Here is a 24,438-nt window from a genome sequence, read left to right on the forward strand (position 1 = left end):
CAGTTGCAAATACATCCCTGTAAACAAAAGATAGAAATGCGAAATCATATGCTAGTGTATAGTATTCCTTTCCTTTCACTGATGTTCTGAGTTCAGTTAGTCTTACCTAACTGCATGTGCAATGGCATTTGACTTCTAATGTCCCCAGTTTGCCCTTTTCGTAGTAAACATTAGGAATTGTCTTTAAAAAAGAAGATGTGATATATGGAATGGAAGAATCTTGTGCTAATATTTTACCACTGAGGCTGCAACCCATGTTAGATCTCTTATTTTTGCCATTTATATGAGCAGGCACTGTTGACTAAGCTTGGAGTATCATGTTGACTTGGATCCACTGAAAGACAGTATCAGGTCCATGGAATTTGTTCCATGCGCAGTGGTACCTCTAGGTGCGAAGGGGATCCGTTCTGGAGCCCTGTTCGCACCCTGAGCAGAACGCAACCCTCGTATGCGCGGGTCACGATTCACCACTTCTGCGCATGCGCGTAATGTCATTTTGAATGTCTGCGCATGTGCGAGTGGTGAAACCTGGAAGTAACCCGTTCCGTTACTTTCGGGTCACCGCAGAACACAACCTGAAAATGCTCAACCTGAAGCATCTTTAACCCGAGGTATGACTGTACATTTATATTTTGCATTGGAACTTGGGGAACGTATAGCTTTTGTGTGATGTCTGGCACCCAACAAACTGCTGAATAGAAGTTTAGCATTATTATTATTATTATTATTATTATTATTATTATTATTATATCAGTATTAAGTACAAGTACTTGTATATCAGTATTAATTAATATACTCTGGTTTCTCTTTAGAAAATAATAGTAATGGAAAAACCAAGAAGTTCCTTTCTCAGATGTTTTGCCTTTTGTTACTGAGAGAAAGGGAATAGCTTGCTTCTACTATACTTTTAACACAGCTGGTATATTTTTCTACACTTGTCTGTACTATGGTGAATTTTATGTCAGTATTTTTGGCATAGTTTTCATAGAATCTATCACATAATGAATAAGTGTTTTTTTAATGAAATGAATTTTATCTGTTTGTTAATTGGAGGGCTATCTCAGGAATATAGTTGTATATTGGGTTCATCATTAGTGAATGGATATGACGTTTTTCATGGGGAATCTTTTGTGTAAAGAAAGGTAATGGTGGCAGCATTTTTAATGGCTTTCTTGGATTTTCCTCCTTCAGCCAATCTAGCCTTAGTGCATAAGAATGAGACCTGTGTCTACTTTGCTGGGAACTCTCTTGGTCTTCAGCCAAAGAAAGTTAAGACTTACTTGGATGAAGAACTTGACAAGTGGGCTAAACTGTGAGTAGTTCCTAGTGACATAAATCACTAACTGTGCTTTTTTGAGGGTAAAGAAAAAGTATTTTATTTTGAAAATGGGCCTGAATATGGTGATACTCTGTTAAAATCCCTTTCTCATGGAAATACAATGAATATTCAGTGCTTTCCCAATAATATACTGTCCTTTCTGTAAGATATGCTCCATAAATTAGGAAAACAAGAAATGGCTGCAGTAACCTTTAACCAGCTCACATTGGAAGGATCCTCCTCAGCTTACAGCTATTTGCCTAATGGTTTTTTAACTGTCCTAGTTCAAGTCTTACCTATTGTCTGTATGTGTGTAGTTGTTGATACTAGTCTATGTGATTATCTCATGCAATCCTTGTATCTATCTCATAATTGCTGTCCTGATCTGTGCATTTCAGGCTACATACACCATATCTATATCTATCTATATCTATATCTATATCATCTATATCTATATCTATATCTATATCTATATCATCTATATCTATATCTATATCTAGATAATGTGTATATCCCAAATAATCATGGGAACTGTAGTTTGTTGAGTGTGCTGGGAACTCTAGCTCTGGTGGGTGAATTGTAGTTCCCACAAATCTTTAGATGTCCTTTGATAGGTAACCTGGTGCCTATTTCAGCAGTATTCAGATTGACCCTTTGCTTGGTCAGTCCTAAATCTGAGACACTAGAATAAAGAATATTGCTTTGTAGCCTCAAACTTTTGAGATGCTTGTAAAATTCACATTCTGAAATCTGAAATTTGTATTTCAAAAAATAAAACAGAGTTGTAAGAAGGTCTATCATAAACTCAGAATTTGGTTCAGTTTCAAAATCTGAAATTGTGGAACTCCAGGCATGCAATATTGCTGTGCTTGCAACTATTTCTTTCTTTTTTCCTTGGCCCCTCATTATTACTAAAATCAGCCACTGAACCCCATTTACTAGTCCCACCAGCATTTTTGTGTCCATGGTAAATTCTTCAAGTGGTTTATTTCAGTTGCCCATATTCACACTCCTCCCGGGAGAAATGGCCCTAGGAAGGTGGTGGAAGATGGAAGGATGGTGTGAGTAAGCATGGATTGGTGGCCATAATTAAAGTTCAGGAAGGGAGAATCAAGCCCAGAGAGTTAAGGTTGTGCTGGGCTGAGGTTCATAGCAGCCTGAAGAAATCAGTGCTCCCGTCTAAGTTGTGAAGAAAGCTTATATCCAGGAAATGTTTTTATCATTCAAGAAAATGGTGTATTTTATCTACTCTTGAAATACTTTTCCTCATGTCCTTAAAGTTTTTCTATTGGTTCAAGCTCATCTTTTGCTCCATCATATTAGATTTAAGACTGATTTGACACAATCTGACTTTGCTGTGTGATAATGCCCACTGATTTCAGTGGGTCTGTTCTGACCATGACTTAGATATCACCTACTAGCAGTTCAATCCTACATCTTCCTACCGGGGAATAAGCACAATTGAACACAATTGGACTTCTGAGTAGACATGCCTATGACTGTGTTATAAGAGGGAAAGAGTTGTCCTTACCTATTCTCTTGTTAAAACAGGAGAGTTGCAATTAATAATAAAAAGGCAGTTGCTTTTTTAGATAGCTGTGAGGGAAGGAAGGAGGGAATAGGAGCATATGAACTTCAGTTAGCACTTCTCTCTGTTCATTTAGCACAGCTCTGCAGTTTTGCCAGCCATTTTAAGAAAATGCAATCCTGTCAATTTTTCTGTGATTATTGCAGTAGCTCAGGGAAATGGCTGACTTCATTCAAGAAGTTAAAGTTAAATAGCTCTCTTCTCCATTTAAAGGGACCAAGAGAGGTAATATTTCATTTCTCACACATTAACTTTGCATTTGTTCATTTTCCATGCATCTGTTTGCCTTGGGTACAATGAAAGAATTTTATACTCAAGACCGATGTACTTAAGTGTGGTGATAATAGTTTGAACAAAATTCACTGCAGTCCAAGGCATTTATTTTCAGGGAGCAGAATCAATTCCCTTCTTTCTCAGTTTGTGAAAAGAAGTAAATATGATTCTGTATATCTTATATGTATCTGTGGTCCATTACCTTTCATGAAACAAGGAATACAGTTTCTGCCTTATCTTTGACACTCCTGTAACGAAACAAACCCATCACACCTACAACATGTTTACTATTCAGCGGGGCTTACTGCCGGGTAAACTGTGCATAAGATTGCAGCCTCCCTTGCTTGGGTCTATCTTCACTCTTATTTTTATATACAGAATGAATGCCAATAGTTATAAATAAAAGAGATGATCATTGTGTTTGGTCTAGAAAACTACAGTTACAACAGTGTGGACAAGCAGTGCTCCTTTTCAATGTTCCAGTCAGCTAGCCAGCCTTGTCCTTTTCCATGGTACTCCAATCTATTATTTACTGCCCCATGCCAATCAGTCAGCTTTCTGAGCATGCTCATTCCTCATTTGGCTGGTTTTTGGTGGGGGTGGGGTGGGGTAGTGTTCTTCTCCCTTAGTAGTTTTTTGGTATGTCTGCAAACTTTGGAGTTACTTGAAGCTTGGTAATATATGCCTGCTAATATGTTCATGGTGCTGTTTTGTGTACAAAAGTATCAACATTCACCTCTGAACTTTGGAGATAGAAAGACTGATATTAAGTATGATTGTGTGCTCATACATGCACACTCCGGACACACCCACACCATACATTTAAAGCACATGACTTCCCCCAAAGAACAGAGTTGTTCCATCACAGAGCTACAATTCCCAAGAACCTTCACATTTCCCAGGATTTATGGGGAAAGCCATTGCTTTAAATGTGTTTTAAATATATAGTGTGGATGGGACCAATTGTAGATAAACATTAGTTTAGATTGTGTAGATAAGACAGTTTCAAAAATATAAACTCAGGCCAAAGCAACGTATTGAGAAAATATTAGAAGTAGATAGCAGTCTGTTATTTCAGAGAAACGAAAGAAAAGAAAATGTCAGAATAAGGCCAGACCAAAATAGAACAGTAAGGGAAGAGCAGCTTATATTTAGAAAAGTCAGTGCCCAAAATCCAGTACAAATGCAAGCCTTTCAGAAGGCTAAAGACTTCTGAAAAATGAATTGGGAACCTTTTGGTCCTATCTGAAGGCAGTGCCAGTCTGTCGTGGCTGAAGGTTGCTATTTCATGGCTACTTAGTAGTTTATAGAGCTACTGAAACTGGCAAATTAGGATTTTGCTGTGCTGAGGCAGAGAAGACTGCAAGAAAGCAATAGAGGCAAATGAATGTTAGGCAAATTTTTGTTACTTTTAAGAAATGCAGTGACTATAATGTTTTACTATAACATCTATCTTACAGTGATTTCAATTTGTTAATGAGGAGCCTGATGTGACAGTGTTTGAAAGTATTCTGTTAGAAAGGGGTACAACATCATTGTTTTACCCTGTATCTTATAAAACACATAGCTTTTCATCACCAACACTATCCCCAAATTATGTTTAAACTGGTCTTCCGTTGCCAAGATCAGACCTTGGCTACTATTTATGCTTTGAAGAGAAACAAACCACAAACCCAAGTACAAATGACACACCAAGACATGTAGCATGTTGCTTGTGGCACAGCCAGGAATGGGGACAAGGTTGGAATTTTGGTGCACTATATATCAGCAAATTGCTTGTTTATATTAATTATGGTTTCATGTAACGTGAAAACCAGTCCTAGGTCATCTATCCTTTTGCTTCATGAAATTAGTTAACATATCATATTGACCATATGCCTTTCAGGTTGGGAGTCGGGAATAAGTGAGTGCTGAGTCTGATATACGGTAAAACTAATTGATATAGGTGTGTTTTAGGGTGCTATATATTGTAAAATTTCACAGCTGTTTTCAGAACTTTCAATCTATATAGTATACCCAGTACTTCAGAATTGAGTACATAGGAAAACTATGACCTATCATCTTATGTAAAAAAAGAAGGTAGGAAAATGCGCCACTGAAATCTGTTTAGTCTAGATTAAATATTAATCTATGAGTCACTAAAGAAATACTTCTGCCTATGTGATAATTGAAACTTTTCATTCAAGTGACTCAAGTGAACCTGTTTCTTACTGTCTTTTCTTTATGTTTAATTTAGTTTCTTGGGTTTGGATTTATTGTACACAGATCTTTTCCCATTGTAATAATAATCACATTGAAAAATCTGTAATAGCTCATAGGAATGTTACATAAAATATTTAAAATGTGAGATCCTTTCTGTTGGGGAATTGGCAGAGAACGAGGAAGTTTAACAGTGAATCTTGTAAAATGACAGAGCAAATGAGAGGATTCATTTGCGGGCACTTTTCTAAATCCTACTAAGTAACTGAGGACAAAGATGTGTAATATAAAAAGAGGACACACCATTAATTTTCTAGTACATTATTTAGCCAGGTTTTGCCTCTGAACTGAGAAATTAGCCCGTCGCCCATTTCTGCCAGACCCATTGCACTCTTGTACGCTATCACCATTTCATCTTGCTTCGTGGACAAGCAAGTTACCTGACATAGAAGAGACAGGACTGTTTTGCATTGTAGGCCCCTGTCTGCAGGTTCACTTTGGATGCATTCACACATAATGATAACCTAAGCTTCCTGGCTTACCGTAGTTTACTCTGAACTTGGTTTACTGTGACTTTCAACCATTCACAGTTCTATTCCCTAGCTGTTCGCTGAGGGCTGTTGCTATTTTTTTTTTCTCTTATAACAAAGCATGAAGATGGCTCATTAGAATCTGTCCCGTGTCTGTTGACTTTTTTTTGCGTGTCGAGGTCCCCAATACACCCCAAAGGAAAATACAATTGACACTTATTTTTTGTTTAAATTTTTTGGCATAATTTTGGCTACAGCTTTATTCAAATACAGCAATGTGAGTGGTTGCTTAGGCATTGGTAGCACTAACTGCCCCCGCACAGGGACAGCTCTGACATTTGCACCCCCCGCGAAGTCAGGAAGGGTAAGTCACCTGGGGAGAGAGATGGGATTGGGAACCATGCCTCACCTCCCCCCAGCATGCTCCCAGGGGCTTGCGTGGCCCTAGCCCCTTGCCAGGGGGTTTCGGACAAAAGCATGGGGGAGCCCCTGGGTTCCTTTAATGGTAAAACCCTTCAGCAGCAGCAGCAGCAGCATTTTGGAGGGGCAGGCACAGCCGAATCCATACCCCTCCACCACCAGCAGCATTTTGGGGGGCAGGCACAGCCGAATCCATACCCCTCCAGCAACCAATTCCAGACCAATGCCTAACCGCAAACCTTACAAGTTGTGACGATTTGCTACGCGGTAGGCGAAAACCAAGTGGCACACACTAATCAGCCACATGGCAAAATTCCTACCGGGCCCCTGCCCCAAAGCAGACGACCCCATGACAGGCAATAGCAAGGTCAAGCAAACAGCCTAACATTAGGGAAGGGAGGGTGGGTGATCCGAAGCACGCAGCGAAAGAGGACGTCCGTTGCTGCATGCCTTGTATTTAACAAATAGGGCTGTCAATCACTAAATGGCAACATCTAATTTTCCCCAGTAACAGCCCGCCCCTGCTTACGAGTTGGCCAAACCATCTGCCCAGAAACAGCAAGGTGTCTTGGAATCCCCAACCGCAACACGTGCTCTCCGTGATGGAGAACACGCTTTGTCTGTGTGCAATACAAAACTACAGTAGACTGCTTGTTTGCTACAGATGGATGTGGTGCAATAAAATTATTTATTTTCTCTTCCAGCTCCCCAATGAGTGTTGCATTCTTGATGTTAGGACTATACCAAAGGCACATATATGAATTTTCATTTGTTCTCTCTTTCAGGGGTGTTCACGGTCATTTCACAGGGAAACGACCTTGGGCTTTAGGGGATGAGTGCATTGTGGAGCTTGTGGCTGATATTGTGGGTAAGAAAATATATTTTTTGGAAAATATTTCATTTTCCCCCCACTGTTTATGTAGCACTAGAAAAGATATCAGACAATGGAACTTTTCTTCCAAAAAAATACCATTGGTTTTTTTTTTGTTCTGCTCTGAGTGCTTCTCAGTAAGTATGTGAAGTAACTGCATTTTAAAACTTTGTACTGAGAAGATTTAATGCAGACAGTAATATATGAGCAAATGTATATCTTGAAACTAATTGCAGTATGTGGTTCTGGGATCGAAATAAACTATTTGGTCTAATGCATGAAACCAAAGAAAACTTGGCACTCCTACAAATGTCACCATGAATCAGTGATCATTTCTTTTGTTTACAAAGCAATAGCTGCTTGTTACATGATAATGTCTTAATTGCTGTCAAGGAAGTCAATTTTTTTTGAAAAAGAATTAATAGTGCAGAAAATGATGAAAATTAGAGTTGATACTACCTGTCAAATTGTCTAAAGAATCTTCAGGGAAGGGAGAGGACTTGGGATAGAAATGAAGTAAACAGTGGAGGTGTGAATAGTGGTGCCACTCCTCTGCAATTATGCCTCAAGCAGCAGTCACTAGATGACTGTAACACTTGAACAACCATTTCCCCCAAAGCGGTCACAAAAGCAATGGATGCAATACCCAGGGTAAGGGTTGGCATTGCTTATTCTCAGACATAATTATTTTACTGTGAGTGATATGAAAATAAATTATCCTCTCAATAACAGTACTACCTTGAAGGAAACATGCCAGCATACAGATCAAATCTGAGGTGTATATTTACTGTGCAAAAATTGATTATACAGAAATAGACACTATTGCGGGTAGCCAGAGTACCCTTCAAATGTTGTTGGGAGTCCTGCTCCCATCAGCCTTAAGCAGAATAGCCAGTGGTGAAGGATATTGGGAGATGTCCAAAAACATCTGGAGGGCCCCATGTTAAGTAGTCCTTCCTTATCTAATATCTCTATTAGTTACACCCCCAACAGCACATATGCTTGTGTGGGCCTCTCTATTAATGAAATACTATATAACAATTAATAGAATCAAAGAGTTGGAAGGGACCCTGAATGGCATCTAGTCGAATGCAGGAACTTCTATTAAAACATCCATGTCTTGGAAAGTTTACCTTCCTTCATGTAACTTTATGCATTTGATGAAGTGGATTGTGGTCCATGAAAGCATAAAACATAATAAAATTGGGAGCCTTTAAGTTATCACAAGACTGCTTGTTCATTATTCTAATTGAAGTTCTTCATCACATCTGTGAGTATTTCCAGAGAGGCACTGCAGTGCTGCCTCTGGTCTCATATCTTGTGTGTGGCCTTGGCTGTCCTTCTCTTGTGCTTCTGTTGCGGGGCTGCTGTAAGATGTGAAGGTGAATACACTGGAGGGGGTGGATATAGAATTCAGTGGCTGGCTGCAAAATCTGGTTTTTCTGCCTCCGTTTGGACTTCTTGCTTCAGCTAGAGAGTCAGAGCTTACCTAATGTCTGTGGCAATCCATGCCACACACAATTAATTCTCTGCTGCAGGGTTGCCATTCTGTCTTTAGCAAAATCTTCAGTAAGGCCACGGTCCACAGTGTCCTTTTTAAAAACAAATGGGGTCCAGAAAATAGCAATGCAAACCAAGAGGAAGGGAAGCTAGAGCCACAGAACGACATAGCAACAAACAAAGCAATTACTGGCTGTGAATGTAACATGAGAAAATGTAATGTAAAATCTGCTAGACAGCCAATAAATCTGTTTTACACTTTCTTGTTCACCTTGGTCAGAAAAAAAAGAATCTTGTTATTTTTAGATCTGGGACCCACATATGCAGTCAAATATAACAACATTTTCTCAAGGAAAACAAGAGTTTTTTTAAAAAAAGACTTTTAAAGCTTTGCTCTTTCAACTATGCCTTTAGCATTCAGACACTTTTTTTAAAGTTTGGAAGTTATTTTGCCTTTAAATACAAGTGGAGTTTTAGAACTAATAGGAACATACTCTATTTGCTGTCACACAGCTTATGTCTGCTCAGTGAGGCCCTTCTGCCCATTTTCCACCAGCTAAGTTTTCCATACCCAAAACAGTAGATCTGTATGCAGAAGCCTATTTGTATTCTCTTTGTTGGGGAACCATGTTTTAAGCTCTCTATAAAAGAAACTATGAATAAAGATCTTCACATCCTTAACCTGTTTTGTTTTGCTTTGGGCAGTATTTCATAGCTCTGTTGCACACCAGGGGCTATTAAGTTTGCTATCATGTTAGTGCTATCATGATCTCTCCCTCCTCGCTTGCACAGATAATCCCACCACACCCCTCAGTGGCTGTACAACTGAATTTCAAAGTGTGGCTTGGCATTCAGCTTCCAAGTCTTAGCATTATTTTATTGTGGGTAAATTTCACTTTATTGATTTTGCCACATGTTAGTGAGTTGCCCCCCTCTCCAATAATGAGAAAGGAAAACAAATTAACTTTTCAAGAATTCCAAATTATGGTCCCGTTATGTTGACAATCTCAACTGGTTAATGACTACATCATTTGCCTTTAGGTAAAAAGAAAAAATGCAAAAAGGAGAAAATACAAAATAAACCACTATTAAAATATTGTCCATCCAGCACCGTATTTAAGATGGATATGCATTCTTTCCAGTAACAATGGATGCAGTTACATGGAGGAAAAGAAGGGATTTGTGTTCCTGTGGTAGGCTTGACAAGAGAAAATAAACTGAATTTTTAAGTTAGTTTTTTTATGCTTAGCATTTTATGGAGGAGGAAGAACCGCTGGAGCTTGTTCTATCTGTAGAACAAAAAGTGAGTGTTGTCTTGTGGGATTTATTCAGGAATACAATAAAGGCAGTAAATGGTTTTTCCTTTGGGCCATTTAAAGGTTTATGTCTCTATAACACCTTGCTTATTAAATGAGCATACCTTTTTCTTGTTAAATGAAGACTCCAATAGTAAATATGTTGTGAAATGCAGAGTCAAGGTCACCAGAGACCCAAACTTTCTCCACCCCTTCTTCCATTCATTCCCATATTAAGCAAAAGAACAGAAAAATAAAAATGTGTTCTTTTTTTCCACAGCATGTTATTAATATATTGCAACCTTGGCAGTATCACCTTCTGATGGAATAAGATTAACTGCATTGCTCCTTTTTATGCTTGTGCTGGGAGAGAATGTATACTGAGCTGTTTTGCAGTAACTTTGAATTATAAGGATTATTTGAAATACCCAAACTGGCTTGTCTTTTCTTTTTGTGAAGTCTTGTCTTCTTTCTTTTTTCCAGTTCATCCATTCATTTCTCCCTTTATTTTACACACAAATTTCAGGCAAGGGCTTGGTTCATGTTGGACTAATGCAACTGCTGTACTTTCCAAAGTTACAGTGGAAATAGTGGTTGGCGCATCACAAGTCATGCTTTTTTCCATTACAGAAAAGATTTATCAGGAAGGACATATGGGGGTTTATGCTGTCCAGGATATGTGGTGCTGAGTAATGAGTTGGAGAGAGCAAACTTCATTTTGTCTACTGGATACTTGTCTTTGAATATTGTAATAGATTAATTGGATCACAGAAGCATCATTTCCGAAATGCAGTGCAGGCTATGAAGGATAACGATTTTCCTAGGGCACAGATAAGGCTTGTTTTGTGGGCACCAAAATCCAATAAAGAAAAGCTTTTAATAAATATATCATTTACAAGAGTCTAAGACTTACATGACAAATGTGGTGTCATATTCAATATAGGATATTGGCATGCATCTAAAGGTGAACTTCAGATTAACCGTTTATTTTTGGTCTGTGCTTTGAACAGCAAGTGAACTAGCAGTAGTTATATTTATACTCTGGAAATATTTTGGAAGTGGATCAGTCAGGTTGTAAAAGCACCAGGATTTGGGGCTTATGTTTCAGTACCCTATCCATAGAGTGGAGTCCCTAAGAGGGGTAGATGGCATCTTGTACGCTTCCTTCTGGCAACTCCTCCAGCCATGATGGTGCCAAAAGGATTGCTCTGCTTTCCTTTGGGGTCACATCAGCAAGGCCGAGAGGAGGGTCTTGTTGTCTGCGCAGCCCAGGACCCCCATACATATTACCCTGGCTTGCTCCCCAGAGAGGTCTTTTTGGTGTTGCTAATGCAACAAAAACAACACAGCAGGCAGCAGTTATGAATCAATGGTCTTTGCAGCCACAGCAGGCACTGTGATTCTCCAGCGGTTTGACTTCACCCCTGGAGGCACATTCCATTGTCTCTTGAGACAGACAGATGACAGCAAGTGTACATCTAGGACCATTACTTTCATAGGCAGAATCTGGCTCAGCCCACTGATGAGCCAAGTTGAAGCTCCCGCCTCGAGTGGAAGAAGCCCTAAACACAATGCCTGCCTTGCGTCTGCCACCCATCCTGCTGTCTTTGCCAGTAGCGGAAAAACTGCACCTTTTATTGGTGAGATCTCACCAAAATCCTGCGAGATCTCACAGAGTGCATGAGATCTCACGAGACTTCAGCAAGCTCTTGCCATGCAATGCAGGTAGCAGAGGCGTGGGAGGGACAGAAGTGGGGTGTGCACAGCAAAACAGAACGGGGCCCCCCTGGGCAGAATTGTATAGACTTGCAGGATCTCTCTTGGAATAGAAAAGGCAGCAGAGAATGCAGATAGCAGTTATCTCTGTGTGTCTGCACACATTACCAAAATCTACAATAAAAATAATGGCATTTAGCAGTAAATGTTTCTCACTCAGGCAGCATATGTGCTGTTGTTCTGCATACAATTCAATATATTCACATACTGCATGTCTGATACATGCAAAATCCAGAAGAGAGATGTAGTGCAGCAATGTGGACTACTATTGGTTTTTTTATGCCGGGGAATTTTTCTTTTTCTTTAAGAGTAAAACTCTGGACAATGTACCATACATTTGTGTAAATTTGATTGGGCCAATTTAAGAAAATGGAGCTACATATTATGCTCACCACATGCAAGCAACATGGCTGTCCCTGTTTAGAAATTGTAGAACTCAATCCTCCTCCTCAGCAGAGAAAGCTGAAGCAAATCCCAGGGAAACATGCAGAGAAGGAGAACCTGAGAACCTGTTGTCCTGGTTTTGTTGTTGTCAATCTCCATCCATTTTTCTCCTTTGCGATTGTTCTCCTGGTTATCTCCCTTGCAACTGCTAGAAAAATGAGCAACTAAGAACCATTGATAGAGAAAAAAGATGATAAAAAACAATCCAGCCAATAACGCCTTCCTCTTTATGACTTAACAAACCACATCAGAGTTAAAAGCTTCTTGTAATGCTTGCATATTTTTCTGGTTCATGTTATTTTCATCTAAACCCTGGGGATGGTTTTTTTTCTTTGTGTTCTTCCATTCGTAATCTGAATTTATTCATCCTTTTCTCTCACCATATTGACTAACAGGAGTCAGAGAGCACATTATTGTTTCTGGTGTATTGGAAAAATCCATTTGTTGTGCTTCTGATTTCCATTAAATTTCATTTATTTTATTAATTGCCATAAAGCTCAGAATCCATGACCAAAATGCAATAGTTTAACCATGTTCCCTTCTTTGCACCAGTTGTCGTACAGACCACCGTTATGTCTACTGTAATGAAGGTCTGAATAATTGTTAGGCAAGACTCTTTGTTTTTATTAAGGGCACATTTTAGCTTGGCATTACAATGGCCACTTTAAAAATAGATGATTGCCCCTAAGACAATTTAGGCCTTTATATTGGAGATATATTTAATGGGCAAAGGCACACTAGTGCTGAATTTGACCAAGTTGTTAATGATAGCAACAAATCAACAGGTAGATTTCAAGGAAGGAAGTGTTACTGCTTCATTATCTGCTTTATTTGCCACAACAGAATGGTAAAAATAAATATTTCCCTGTTAGAATGGTGTACTATGTCAACAGGGGAACTTTTTTTACTTAAATTTCTCCGTGGTGACACATCAAACATGTATTTACTTCTCAGTCATTAGGGAGACATTGACTGCAAGCCAATGTCATGAGGTTTTGCACAGCACTGGCACAGACCTTGCACAGGACAAAAGAAATAAGGAAACATCTGCCTTATTGCTTTTCAGGGGCTCATAAAGAAGAGGTAGCATTAATGAACGGCTTGACAGTTAATCTGCATCTCCTAATGGTAAGTCATAAGAATTTCTTTGCTAGATATATCTAGTTCAGAATTCTGTTTAAAAGAGAGCTTGATTCCTCCGTCTGTGTATGAAGGTATTATTTGTCCATGAGCATCTGATATTGAAAACTACACTGTCTGTGAACATGAAGATTCTATTTTAGTTGTCTTTTTATTTTAATAATTTATATAAATACCACAGTTTCTAAGCAATGTCTACTAGGAATACTAGAAGGATAACAAAGGGATAAAGCATAAAATAAAATAATAAATCAGTTAAAATTAACCATAAAATTAGAAAAAGCTTGCCTACTTAAAATCATGGGTCCGACTTCGATGGATCAGTGAATGCCCTTTTAAAGTCTTCTAACCTAGTTTCCTGCACCATATTTCAAAACAATGCATTCTGTAAGTTATAATAAAATGCATTCTAATTTAGGTGTTGTGTCAGGGTTACTTCTTTTTATAGCCCTAAACAGAGTTTGGGTGGCTTTCTGTCATGTATGATCTAGTTGAGATTCCTGCATTGCATCGGGGTCCCTTCCAACTCTATAATTCTTTGATTCTGTGATTATATGGTTCTAAACCCGTGAGGCCATAAAATCCTTATAAGGAAACATAAGTGGTCTTCTAATTATGTGTGTGCAATACTTCGTTTACAATTTACAGCTTACCACAATTATCCCTAATGTCAAAGCCCTAGTTTTTCATTAATAAACATATTCATTGAACAGTTTGAATTGGAACAAGGTCATGCTAGGAAGACATCTCAGGTTGGAAGCCTAACTGCAAAGAGCCCTTTGCTGCTGTGAGCATCTGCAGGGCTTTCATGAAACTTTTCATTGGCTACCTTGTTTACACAATAAGGTTAGTTCATTCCCAACCGCCCTGCCCTATGAATTTCCTCTCAGAGTTCTACCCACCCACCTCACCCTTTTCAAAGCACTATCAGATGCTCACTCCTGTTACTTTCTTCTTAGGCTTCCACATTCATCTCTAAAATGATATTTTGACTGCTTTCCGGACATTTATCAGAAACTGTTGTAGTTCCGAACCACTTATTTGCCAAAAGAGTGTAGAAGTAAATTTTCAGAGGTCATTGGCAGAGGCAGACTAAATATATTAGATGCATGACAATCAAGGTGGGGTCAGGGAGATAGGGAGGGATAAGCCCTGGTGTGTGTACCCTGAGTATGTCAGACTTATTACTGTGTGGTTCTTGCAGTCAGTTCTAACAATATACTTGGTTACCAGCTTAAACTAAAGAGTTGTTTATTTGAGTAGCATACTTGTGAGCAGTGTATCATGAGAGCCATAAATTCATGTGAGATTGCAGTTCCTCTTTCATAGAAATAAAAATTTGCAGGTCCCATGTTGCACTACCCATGCTAGTATACTGCACGCACCACCAACATATCACTGTCACTGAGTGAGGACTAGAAATAGAGAATTGTTGAGATTGAAATCTTTATTTCCCAAGTTCTGAGCAGTCTTTCTATTGCAAATAGAGATAGATGCCCATGAAACTTGTATTTTTGGAGTTAGGATACAAGTTTCAGGAAGTATTAGGAGCCCCAAATTGTTCTCCTGCTTTGATCAAAATCCAAGTCAGAAACAAATTCCCACCCTACCCAGCAAACTTCCTTCCCTGCCAGCCTCTGGTTCTTTTCATGCTTTCTATTTACTTAGGTAGTGCAGACACATTTCAGCAACGCAAGCAGCTGTGGGGAGAAGGAAGACTGGAGAATTTAGCCACCATGACGGCATGCAGGAACCATTCATCTTGTTCCTCCATCAATTTCCAAAGAACTGGGTTATATGTTGTTGTTGTTGTTGTTGTTGTTAATACCCCACCCAGCTGGCTGGGTTCCTCCAGCTACTCTGGACAGTTATATATCTATTTTGTATTGGCATCCATAAATTTCATAACAGTATCTTGCACCATGTTGATGTGGCTGGTTACTTCTGAAAAACTTGCAACTTAGGGGTAGGGCCGCCTTAAACTAACGAAATGAATAAGTGTTAATAATTATGGACTAATAAATATTTTACCTTTTTTTACAGTTATCATTCTTTAAGCCTACCTCAGATCGCTATAAAATCCTTCTGGAAGCCAAAGCTTTCCCCTCCGACCATGTAAGGAATTAATATTGCATAATATTTGTGTTATCCATTGTGACTTTCAAAAGCATACCAGCAATCCTGTCTCATTATTTATTACCTGATCCTCTTTTAGAAATAACAGGAAATCTGGTCATGTACTCTTGGGCTTGGCATATTTTACTGATCATGCCTTTATTCTTTTTGTTCAAATAAAAACCTTGCACAAGGAAAAGATTGAATGGCCATATTGATTTATTAGTCCTTTTAAAGACATTGAACAAGCTGTTGGTCTAAATCAACAACAGGTTGTAAATGTTTTATTAATTCTTGTTTCTGTTTTACTTTATGAAACCAAATCAATACAAAGCTCACAACATTAACAGTTTTATATCCCTAGACAGATAGGGAAATGCTTGTCCATGGTGCTTTAGATTACTAATTCAAACATCATTTGTGTGCTATAAAATGAGACAATAGCCCATGCATCACAGATTGCAGCAAATTAATCTTCAGATTTGTGACTCACTGCTACTTTATCAAACTCTGTAAACACTCAGAAAATGATGGGATATTTGATCACTGAGGCACTATAAAAATCCTTACAAATGCAACTCACATAGGGTGCAATTCAGACCCTTTCTGGGCTGCCAGACAATTAGTTGACATGACACCTTTTCCCAGCTAATATTCTTTTGTTGCTCATATGTTGTATGAAATACAGACATCTTCCTTCAATGCAGTAGTTTAGTTCTGGGAATATTACAACATTTTTTCAGCTTGGAAACTGTACCTGTAATTTACTTTGCATGAATGGGTGTCTCCTTCACTTCAGTGGGAACATTTCCCCCTCTATGGAATGCATACATGGAGTTCCCTACTTGGATTGGAATGATAATGGAGGACAAAGAGTTCAAGTCCCCTACCCATGTAAGAATTTGGGATAGGGAGTTATGTATGCACTGACAATTTACTTTTAGAAAACCCTGCATTTAAAGGCACAACTGCATAACTAATGTTAGATGTTGTTTGAGCCATAGACAGATTCCAAGGCATCTCTGGGTCTCTGCCCCTGCCTGCCTTCAGCTAGCCCACCAGTATGGTTTTGCCCTTCCGCCCCTGCATGGAGTTCTACCTCAAGTTCTGGCAACCTTCTTTCTACGTCCCAAGCTTTGTTAAGCAGCCCCTCCACTTCTCCAAACTTTTCTGTTTTAAAAGGGAAATGTTTTTTCCCTGCATTGGCATCACACCCCTTCCCTGTAAACTTGGCAACCTCTTTTTTTGCACAGACCCCAGGATCTTTCTTTGATGTGTTGATGTCCAGCCACTGTTTCATAATGGCTTGCACTCAACTAGCCCAGCCAGGCTAGATTGCATAAGCTAAACTTCCACATTTCACCCAGTTCAGGAGAACTTCTGCAGCCTGTATGTCTCCTTCAATACCCCAAGTATTAGCTAAATTCTGACATTCATTAATTTCCAACATTCACTAACTTCCTAGAATTGTGAGGGCCTTTGCACCTTCAGACTCTGTTATCCCAGATCTATAACAATATGAAACCAAGGAAGAGCTGCGTTTTTGTGCTTTGGTCCCACGCGGCTGAGGGCTGCATAGAAATAATACAAACATCCAGGGAGGGCAGATTGCATGAGTGTATTCCATGTAGTTGGCATTTCTCTCCCAGTGCGCTGAGTGGGAAAGACCCCTCAAAGGTCTTTTCTCTTCAGTCTTTTACCATTAACCCTTGTAGCTGTGATAAATCCGATGTGTCTTCTGCCTAGTCTGTTTTCTCCCTAATTGTCTCTGCAGGCTGAGTATTCCTCTTATGTGCTCTGGCATACATTACCCAGATTTTAAAAGGAAGATAGTAGCATGCCTTTCCTCCATCTGATACCGCAGTTCTGCAACTAACTCTCAGTTTAAAGGAAATTGAGTGTGGGGAATGGGGGCAGTGCACCTGTGAGATTAATACAACTTGCTGCTTTTGACTATCAAGCTGGTTATACGTGCTGAATTTCATTTTGTCCTGCAATAACTACTGTATATTTTTTATTATGATTTCTGTTGGTCTCCCCAAGTATACCCATTTAGCAAGCCTACTTCATAATACTATGCATAATCTACCATAGAGGTTGCTGTTGGAAAGTTATTTCTTTCATTTGTATCAAGCCATGGATGCAGTTCCAGAGGACTGGTTTCAGGCCAGGGGTTTGGATGGAAGCTAAGCGTTTTGAGAGTGAATTCCTAATTTGCCTGTTCCACACCATCCAGCTGCACTCAGATAAGGAGTGGGTCCCAAGAAAAAAGTGACAGAAATTCCTGTGTTTGCATATAGCATTGTATCCGAAGAGCTTAGGGGAAAACCCAACCCCCAATAATCTTTAGAAGCACTGAAGCAAGAGAAAGATAGCAATGATCTGTGTGGGCTTAGCAGGGCCTTTTGCTGTTAGAACATGTCAACCATACCACTTAATCAAGTATTATCTACTCCGACTGGCAGCAGCTTTCCAGGCTCTCATGCAGAAGTCTTCAATATCATCTGCCACCTAGTCCTTTAAACTGGAGATGCCAGGCACTGAACCTACAACTTTTATGGATGCAAAGCATGTGTTCTACCACTGAGTTATGTCCTTGGATACTGGCCCTTGGATAACTCAGTTGATTAGAGCATGATGCTAATGATGCCAAAGTTGCAGGTTTGAACCCTGTATGGGACAGCTGCTTATTCCTGCATTGCAGGGGGTTGGACTAGATGAAACATCCTGATGATTGTTGCTATGCGAAAGAAATGCTTCTTTTGTTCTTTACATTTGCTCACTAAAACAATCAATATTTTATTTACAGTACGCTGTTGAGTCTCAACTCCAGTTTCATGGGCTAGATATGGAGAGCAGTATGCTTATGATAGAACCACAAGAGGTTTGTAATGGGTATTTTATATTGATATCTAATCAAGAATGGATATTGGTATGTTTATGCTTTATTTTCTTTGCAACTTATTATAAATAACCTATTGTGAACTTCTGAGACAAGAAAACTAAATGCATATTATTCTTAGAATCTCCTTGTCTTCCCAGATCTACTTTTTTGTCTAAAAATCTTCCACGTCGATGGATGATTGTGAAACCCCTGCTGATGCTATACTTGACTGTATAGGGGTTATTCATCGCACCCTGTCTAATATAGTACATCTCTGTTAGCACTTTGCTAAAGTATATATTCAGTTTTCAGTGTAGCCCTCCAGTGGTTCTTCACAGGAAATTCCCACATCCTTTTAAACATTCATGAGTTTAAGAAGTGATTTGGGATTTTACCAGCATTGATTGTGAAGGTGTATAAAATACTGACAGTGAATTGTTATAACTTCATTGTGCTGTGCATTCATATCTTCTGGATCAGAACCTGTATTTATGATTTCCTTGCTCAGCCCCTATATTTCTTTCTTTGTCTCTAATGTGAGATAATTTGTATTGTCACTAATTTGACCCTGGACCTGCATACTTAAAGGACCACTTTCCCCCATAGAAGCCTGCCCATTTTCACAGACCATAAAACCATGGGCAGGAGCAACTGCGGAAAGGGTGTATATGTTGCTGTTGTTGTTTTGCTCACATGGAATCAGCCCATATGTCTTTTTAACACCAGGCAAAGTCACTGGTTTTTTTTATAGGTGTTACCAGAAAGTATCAGTGCCTCCCTGCATTTTGTCTCTACCTTGACTCAAATTCTCTTGTTTTTTCTGGATATCTTAGCTGGCAAAACCTAACAAACTTGGAAGTAATTTATTTTGCAGGTCTCATTGACATTTCATTGAAATAGAAAAGAGAATGCCCTAACACTATATATGAACACTGTATATATCAGCCTGGCAACATTTGGTTGAACCAAAGCCAAATCTTTGTGTATTATTTCACTCAAGACAACACTGTGCCCCAAATCAATTGGCTGCTGAGAGCCCTGAGTCCTTATATGACCTTTCAATTCATGCTGAAACACACTCTCCTAAGGCCCAAATACCCCTCTATTCAGAAAAGTACAAATGACGATATTTGTCTTTTGTGCACCTGAAAATTTCCCTTTGTGTTGCTGCCCTAGTTTTTGTTCATCATCCTCAGTCTATAACTAGTCTTTGAACCCTGAACATAGTGTGATTTCAGGTTGAGGGGGGAATTGTTGCTGAGATGCACTCAGTAGAGTAGAACCACAGCCACAGTGAAAAAATGTTCTCCTTGCACCAGAACTTCCCCTCTCCAGGGGGACTTATTCTCTGAATGCAGGAAAGTAGATTTTAGATGACTGCAGTGGTACCTTGGTTTAAGAACAGCTTAGTTTATGAACAACTTGGATTAAGAACCCGGAAATAGGTGTTTTGGTTTGTGAACTTTGCCTTGGAATAAGAACATGTTTCGCTTCCTGTTGAGTGTGTTCCATTTGTAAATTGAGTCCCCTGCTGCTATGGGAAAGCACGCCTTGGTTTAAGAACATTTTGGTTTAAGAACGGACTTCCGGAACAGATTAAGTTTGTAAACCAAAGTACCACTGTATATAGACACTTATCCCGAGCAGTTATGATGAAAAAGCTTTTTTTAAAAAAGACGAAGAAGCATTAGCTTAAATGAAATTGATTTTATCCACTCCTCTAAGCTTTAAATCTTACATTTTTAAAACCATTGTTTCATTGTGGATTGTTTTTTACTTTGTTATAGTATTAGATATCCTGATTTTATTCATAATTAAGGGAATTTACACAATTAAATAGGTTTCCACTTTATTATTTTGTATGTGTTTTTAGGACTGTATTAAAAATGGAGTGGACTTATATTTTTCAATATATATATATAAATCATGTTTTTTATTTTTTAAAATGTTTCTACAAATCTAAACTGAATAATTGGAAGATGATATTCCTTACATTGAATACTCCTACACTGATACTCGTATGTTCCTCATACTGTATTTCCTCTGAGTACCGTGTATATATATTTGTGAGCTTCAGTATATGTGAGTCTCAGTATGTAGAATACTCTCTGTTTTATAGAAGTCCTATGAAGACTACATACAGTTTCCTTTATTACTACAGCAACACGTTTCTGCTTGGAGGAGTATGTAATTAGGATCGTTATAAAAGAATGCCATGAAGAACTTTTGTTACTTTATAGTAGAACTGTTGATGACCTTTTGATTCCTGAAAAAAGTCCTTTTCCAGAGAAGTGAGAAGCTACTCTCAAGTCCTTGATAGATGTTGAGAGATCGTTAAGATAATAGGAGCTACTTTCAAATCAGCAAATCTTATCTCAGCTCTTTGCAGTGGCATGTCTAATTTCATTTGGAGTTTTCACTGCTTAATTGATCCCTTGGTGATGGTGTGTTTTACATGATCCCTTGCTAAGAGGAAATAAGGAAAGAGAGTGGGGGATACAGGCTTTAAAGGATAAAAAGTGATTCCACCTCCCACCCCCGTTCAAATTTCTCTATATTTAATGACTTAAGGGTTTTTACATTTTTAAATTATATGAATGCTATTGTTTCTGAAAGACAAATACAGTAACATTTTTAATAGCTTTCTGTGGGATACAAAGTTTGTCTTAAAAGTGTGAAGAGGGATGCGGAGGGCTGCTTTTTAAGTCTTGTGCAGATGTCAGAACTGAAAATGTCATATAAATAGATTGCTGAGTCTTGGACCAGCTTGACATCTTTATGTTGTTGTGTATATGTCAGTGGTGACATGTTGGGACAAATTAGGATGTCACTGAAATCCTAATTTGGCAGGGAACCACAGGATGCACGGTGATTGACACTGCTTTTCCCTTAAGAATGGCAGTGTCCATCAACTGGGGTGTGTGTGGCCATGCTTTAGGCTATACACACAGGTTCACATAAGAAGAGCTCTTCAGAATCGGAACAAAGGCCCATCTATACCAGCATCTTCTTTCCCACAGCCATGTAACTCTGGTGAGTCCACAAGCGCAGTTCAAAGGCGTTAACTCTCTCCCGCTGTTATTCCTCAGAAGCTGCTATTCAGCGGCATATTTAACTCTGAATCTTGAAGTTCCATACATTCCACATATTGCCATGACAAACACCTATGGTTATGGACACATATTCTGTGGATTTTTAAAACTATATGAAGTAGTGCACATTATAACATTTTGTGAAAGCCTGCAAATAATATGACTAAATTAAGGCTCACAGGAGATAGAAATGTGGCATGCTTGGACAATTGTCATGTGTCCATATGGTGATACCATAATTTCCATTCTCAATTGCGAGTGTCTTAATTTTAGATTGGAAAACTGAATCTTCTATTGATGATGCATTGTTGAGAGCAAGCTGGGCCATAGCTTCTTGGGGAAGGCTCACAGTAGTCACCAGCATGTCCCCCTCTGTGTGTGCTCTTTGAATCAAAATTTACATCTTTTTACATCTTAAAAAACAAAAACAAACCCAGTTAAGGGAATCTTGAAGTTCAGGCAAGCAAAACATATAAGGAAGCAACGTGAATATCCTTTTTAATAATAATGATAATGATAATGATAAAAATAGTAATAAGAATAATTTACCATCTTGAAGCTATGTTACTAATGATCATTCACCCATTCAAAGGTTACTCCAGGGCTCTTACTTTCGTAGATTACTGCCATGTTAAGGATTTGCTTTTGATCGCTTACTGAAGTCAGCAAGGCACATCATAAAAAATAGATTATGAAACAAGAAATGACAGTTTCAGCACTGCCAGGGTTGATATAAAATATGTGCTTAAATTTATTTCAGGGGGAGGAGACCTTGAGAACTGAAGATATCCTTGCTGTAATTGAGAAGGAAGGGGACTCTATTGCCATAATTCTGTTCAGTGGTGTGCAGTACTACACAGGACAGCTGTTTGACATCCCAAGAATAACAAAGGCTGGTCAAGAGAAGGTACAGTTGCTACACTAGTAAAGATTCACACATCCTTCCCCACAAAAAAACAGAAACCCTTGACAGCTTTGACACTTTTGTGAAAATGAACCAATGACAAATGTCACCAACAACTAGACCCACCAACTCTATGGGGCCAAGATCTCTCTGATCCCCTCAATATCTGTTGGGAAGGGGCTGAGCCCCCTCGGGGCAGAAGAGGCTGAGCATGGTGCGGCTTCAGTGGCTGGCTCCTCCTGAGCATGAGAGAGTAGGAGCCTCTGGTCATTGAAGCCACGCCATGCTGGTCTCCGTGCTTGGCCTTCTCCAGGCGATGTAACGTATGCATGATTTGTGTCACACACATAATATCACACATGATACACGCATAACACCATGTGTACCGCATGTTGGGCCCCTCAATCTTGGGTGCAAGTCGGCGCCTCTGCCAACAATGGTTCAAGTAGAAATCAAAAATGGTTTCTTGCAAATGTATATTGGTTGCTGCTAGGGAACAGTTGTGCTGGCTAAGTGTTTGACATAATAATGAGCAGCCTGCTTAACAATACTGATACTTAAACAAATTGTCTTTTTTTGAAAAAATTGTCTATTCAGGAGATACTGTTGAGGGATAGGGCTGGGAAGTGAGAGGCTTGTCAAAATAGAATATTAGAACTGCACCCTTTTTCTGCTATTAAGCCTGGCAGCCAGACTGAATTAACCATTGTGCTTAATTAAGGTTACCAGATGTCCCCTTTTCCTGGGGACAGTCCCCGGATTTACAAATCAGTCCCCATAAAAAATCCATTGAAATTGAAAAGTGTCCCCGGATTAATTGAAAAAAATCTGGTAACCTTATGCTAAATGTGCTGTAACGTAGAGCTCCACCTGATGCATCCGCTTTTCTGTACAGGCATACCTCAGGGATATTGCAGTTCCAGACCACCACAATAAAGTGAATGTCGCAATAATACGAGTCAAATAAATTTTGGTTCCCAGTGCACTTAAAAGTTATTTTTAAACTGTACTGTAGTCTATTAAGCCAGGCCCCCTTGGCTGCAGGGGCGGAAGTGGAAAAACCCAGCTCCAGCCCTAGCCAACTCCATTCCCATGGACAGTACAGAGGCTGTAGGGGCTTCCTTCCTTTGGAAATGGCCAGCTGCCTGGAGCTGCACCCACATCCTCATAGGGAGCAATATCTGCGAAGCACAAGAAAGTGGAATGCAATAAAATGAGGTGTGCCTGTATTTGTTCGAAACTACCACCTACTTAGCAAAAGATTGGCTGTGTTTTCTATTCATTGACTCCTTTAACACTAGCTAGTAGACAAAGTTGAAAGGTCTTGAAGTTTCACTCATTTGACACTTGAGTTCCTCCAGTGTCATTGGAACCTATTCTCTGCCTTAAACTCCAGAAATGTTGTATAAAATGATCTCCAAATTGACTGCATTCACACTCCTTAAGTGCTCTTCTGTGTACCATGTCAGGCCTAACTAGTTCTTTGTCCCAACCCTTTCAAGAAATACCCAAGTGCTCACATAGTTCAAAGATCTATTCATGCTGCTGTTGTGAAAAACCATTCCTCTAATTCTCTGGAGAGGCTTTATATTTCAAAGCCAACCATTTTGGGTGTGAGAAGCTTTTCATCGATGAGTGGCACCAACAATTTTATTTATAAAAAAAATCCAAGAATTAAGCACACCCTCTCAGGTCTTCCTTTTTAAAAAAACCAAAACCCTGTAATCAACTTTATACAATTAGTATTGACAACTGTTGCCTAAGATCTGGGTGTATTCTGTTCATCTAAATCACACATGCAGAATTATGTATCCAGAATCTCAAGAAAGGTTGTTGTTTTTTACAGCACAGTCTTGTGCACATTTACTCGGAAGGAAGAAGTAAGTTCAGCTGAGTTCAGTGGGACTTACTTTCAAGTAATTTTTGGGGTTGGTTGTTTAAGGCCATTGTTTTAGTTGCTTAGGTTGTGGAACTATACTTGAAAACATCTGGGCAGTGTATGCTAAGATAAAGTAGGGAAGGAAACAGGACCTCCAGATGTAAAGGGTTTTGTTCTTTGCTAGCAGGCATGCCAAGCTATACATTAAAA

At 39.1% G+C, this 24,438-nt stretch overlaps 1 protein-coding gene across 5 annotated transcripts in view; it reads left to right on the forward strand.

Annotated features, from left to right (window-relative positions):
- KYNU (kynureninase) overlaps positions 1-24,438 on the forward strand; it is an 81,802-nt gene that overhangs the window by 17,057 nt on the left and 40,307 nt on the right. For 3 of the 5 annotated variants that reach the window (XM_053405925.1, XM_053405916.1, XM_053405934.1), the window contains exons 3-8: positions 1,192-1,312; positions 7,114-7,196; positions 13,281-13,342; positions 15,398-15,469; positions 18,279-18,353; positions 22,206-22,352. In XM_053405925.1, coding sequence (XP_053261900.1) covers positions 1,192-1,312; positions 7,114-7,196; positions 13,281-13,342; positions 15,398-15,469; positions 18,279-18,353; positions 22,206-22,352 — 560 coding nt within the window. The remainder of the gene's footprint in view (positions 1-1,191; positions 1,313-7,113; positions 7,197-13,280; positions 13,343-15,397; positions 15,470-18,278; positions 18,354-22,205; positions 22,353-24,438) is intronic. The other 2 variants (XM_053405952.1, XM_053405944.1) reach the window with 2 other exon arrangements.

This window comes from Podarcis raffonei, chromosome 1 (assembly GCF_027172205.1).
Source record: "Podarcis raffonei isolate rPodRaf1 chromosome 1, rPodRaf1.pri, whole genome shotgun sequence".
Lineage (NCBI taxonomy): Eukaryota > Metazoa > Chordata > Lepidosauria > Squamata > Lacertidae > Podarcis > Podarcis raffonei.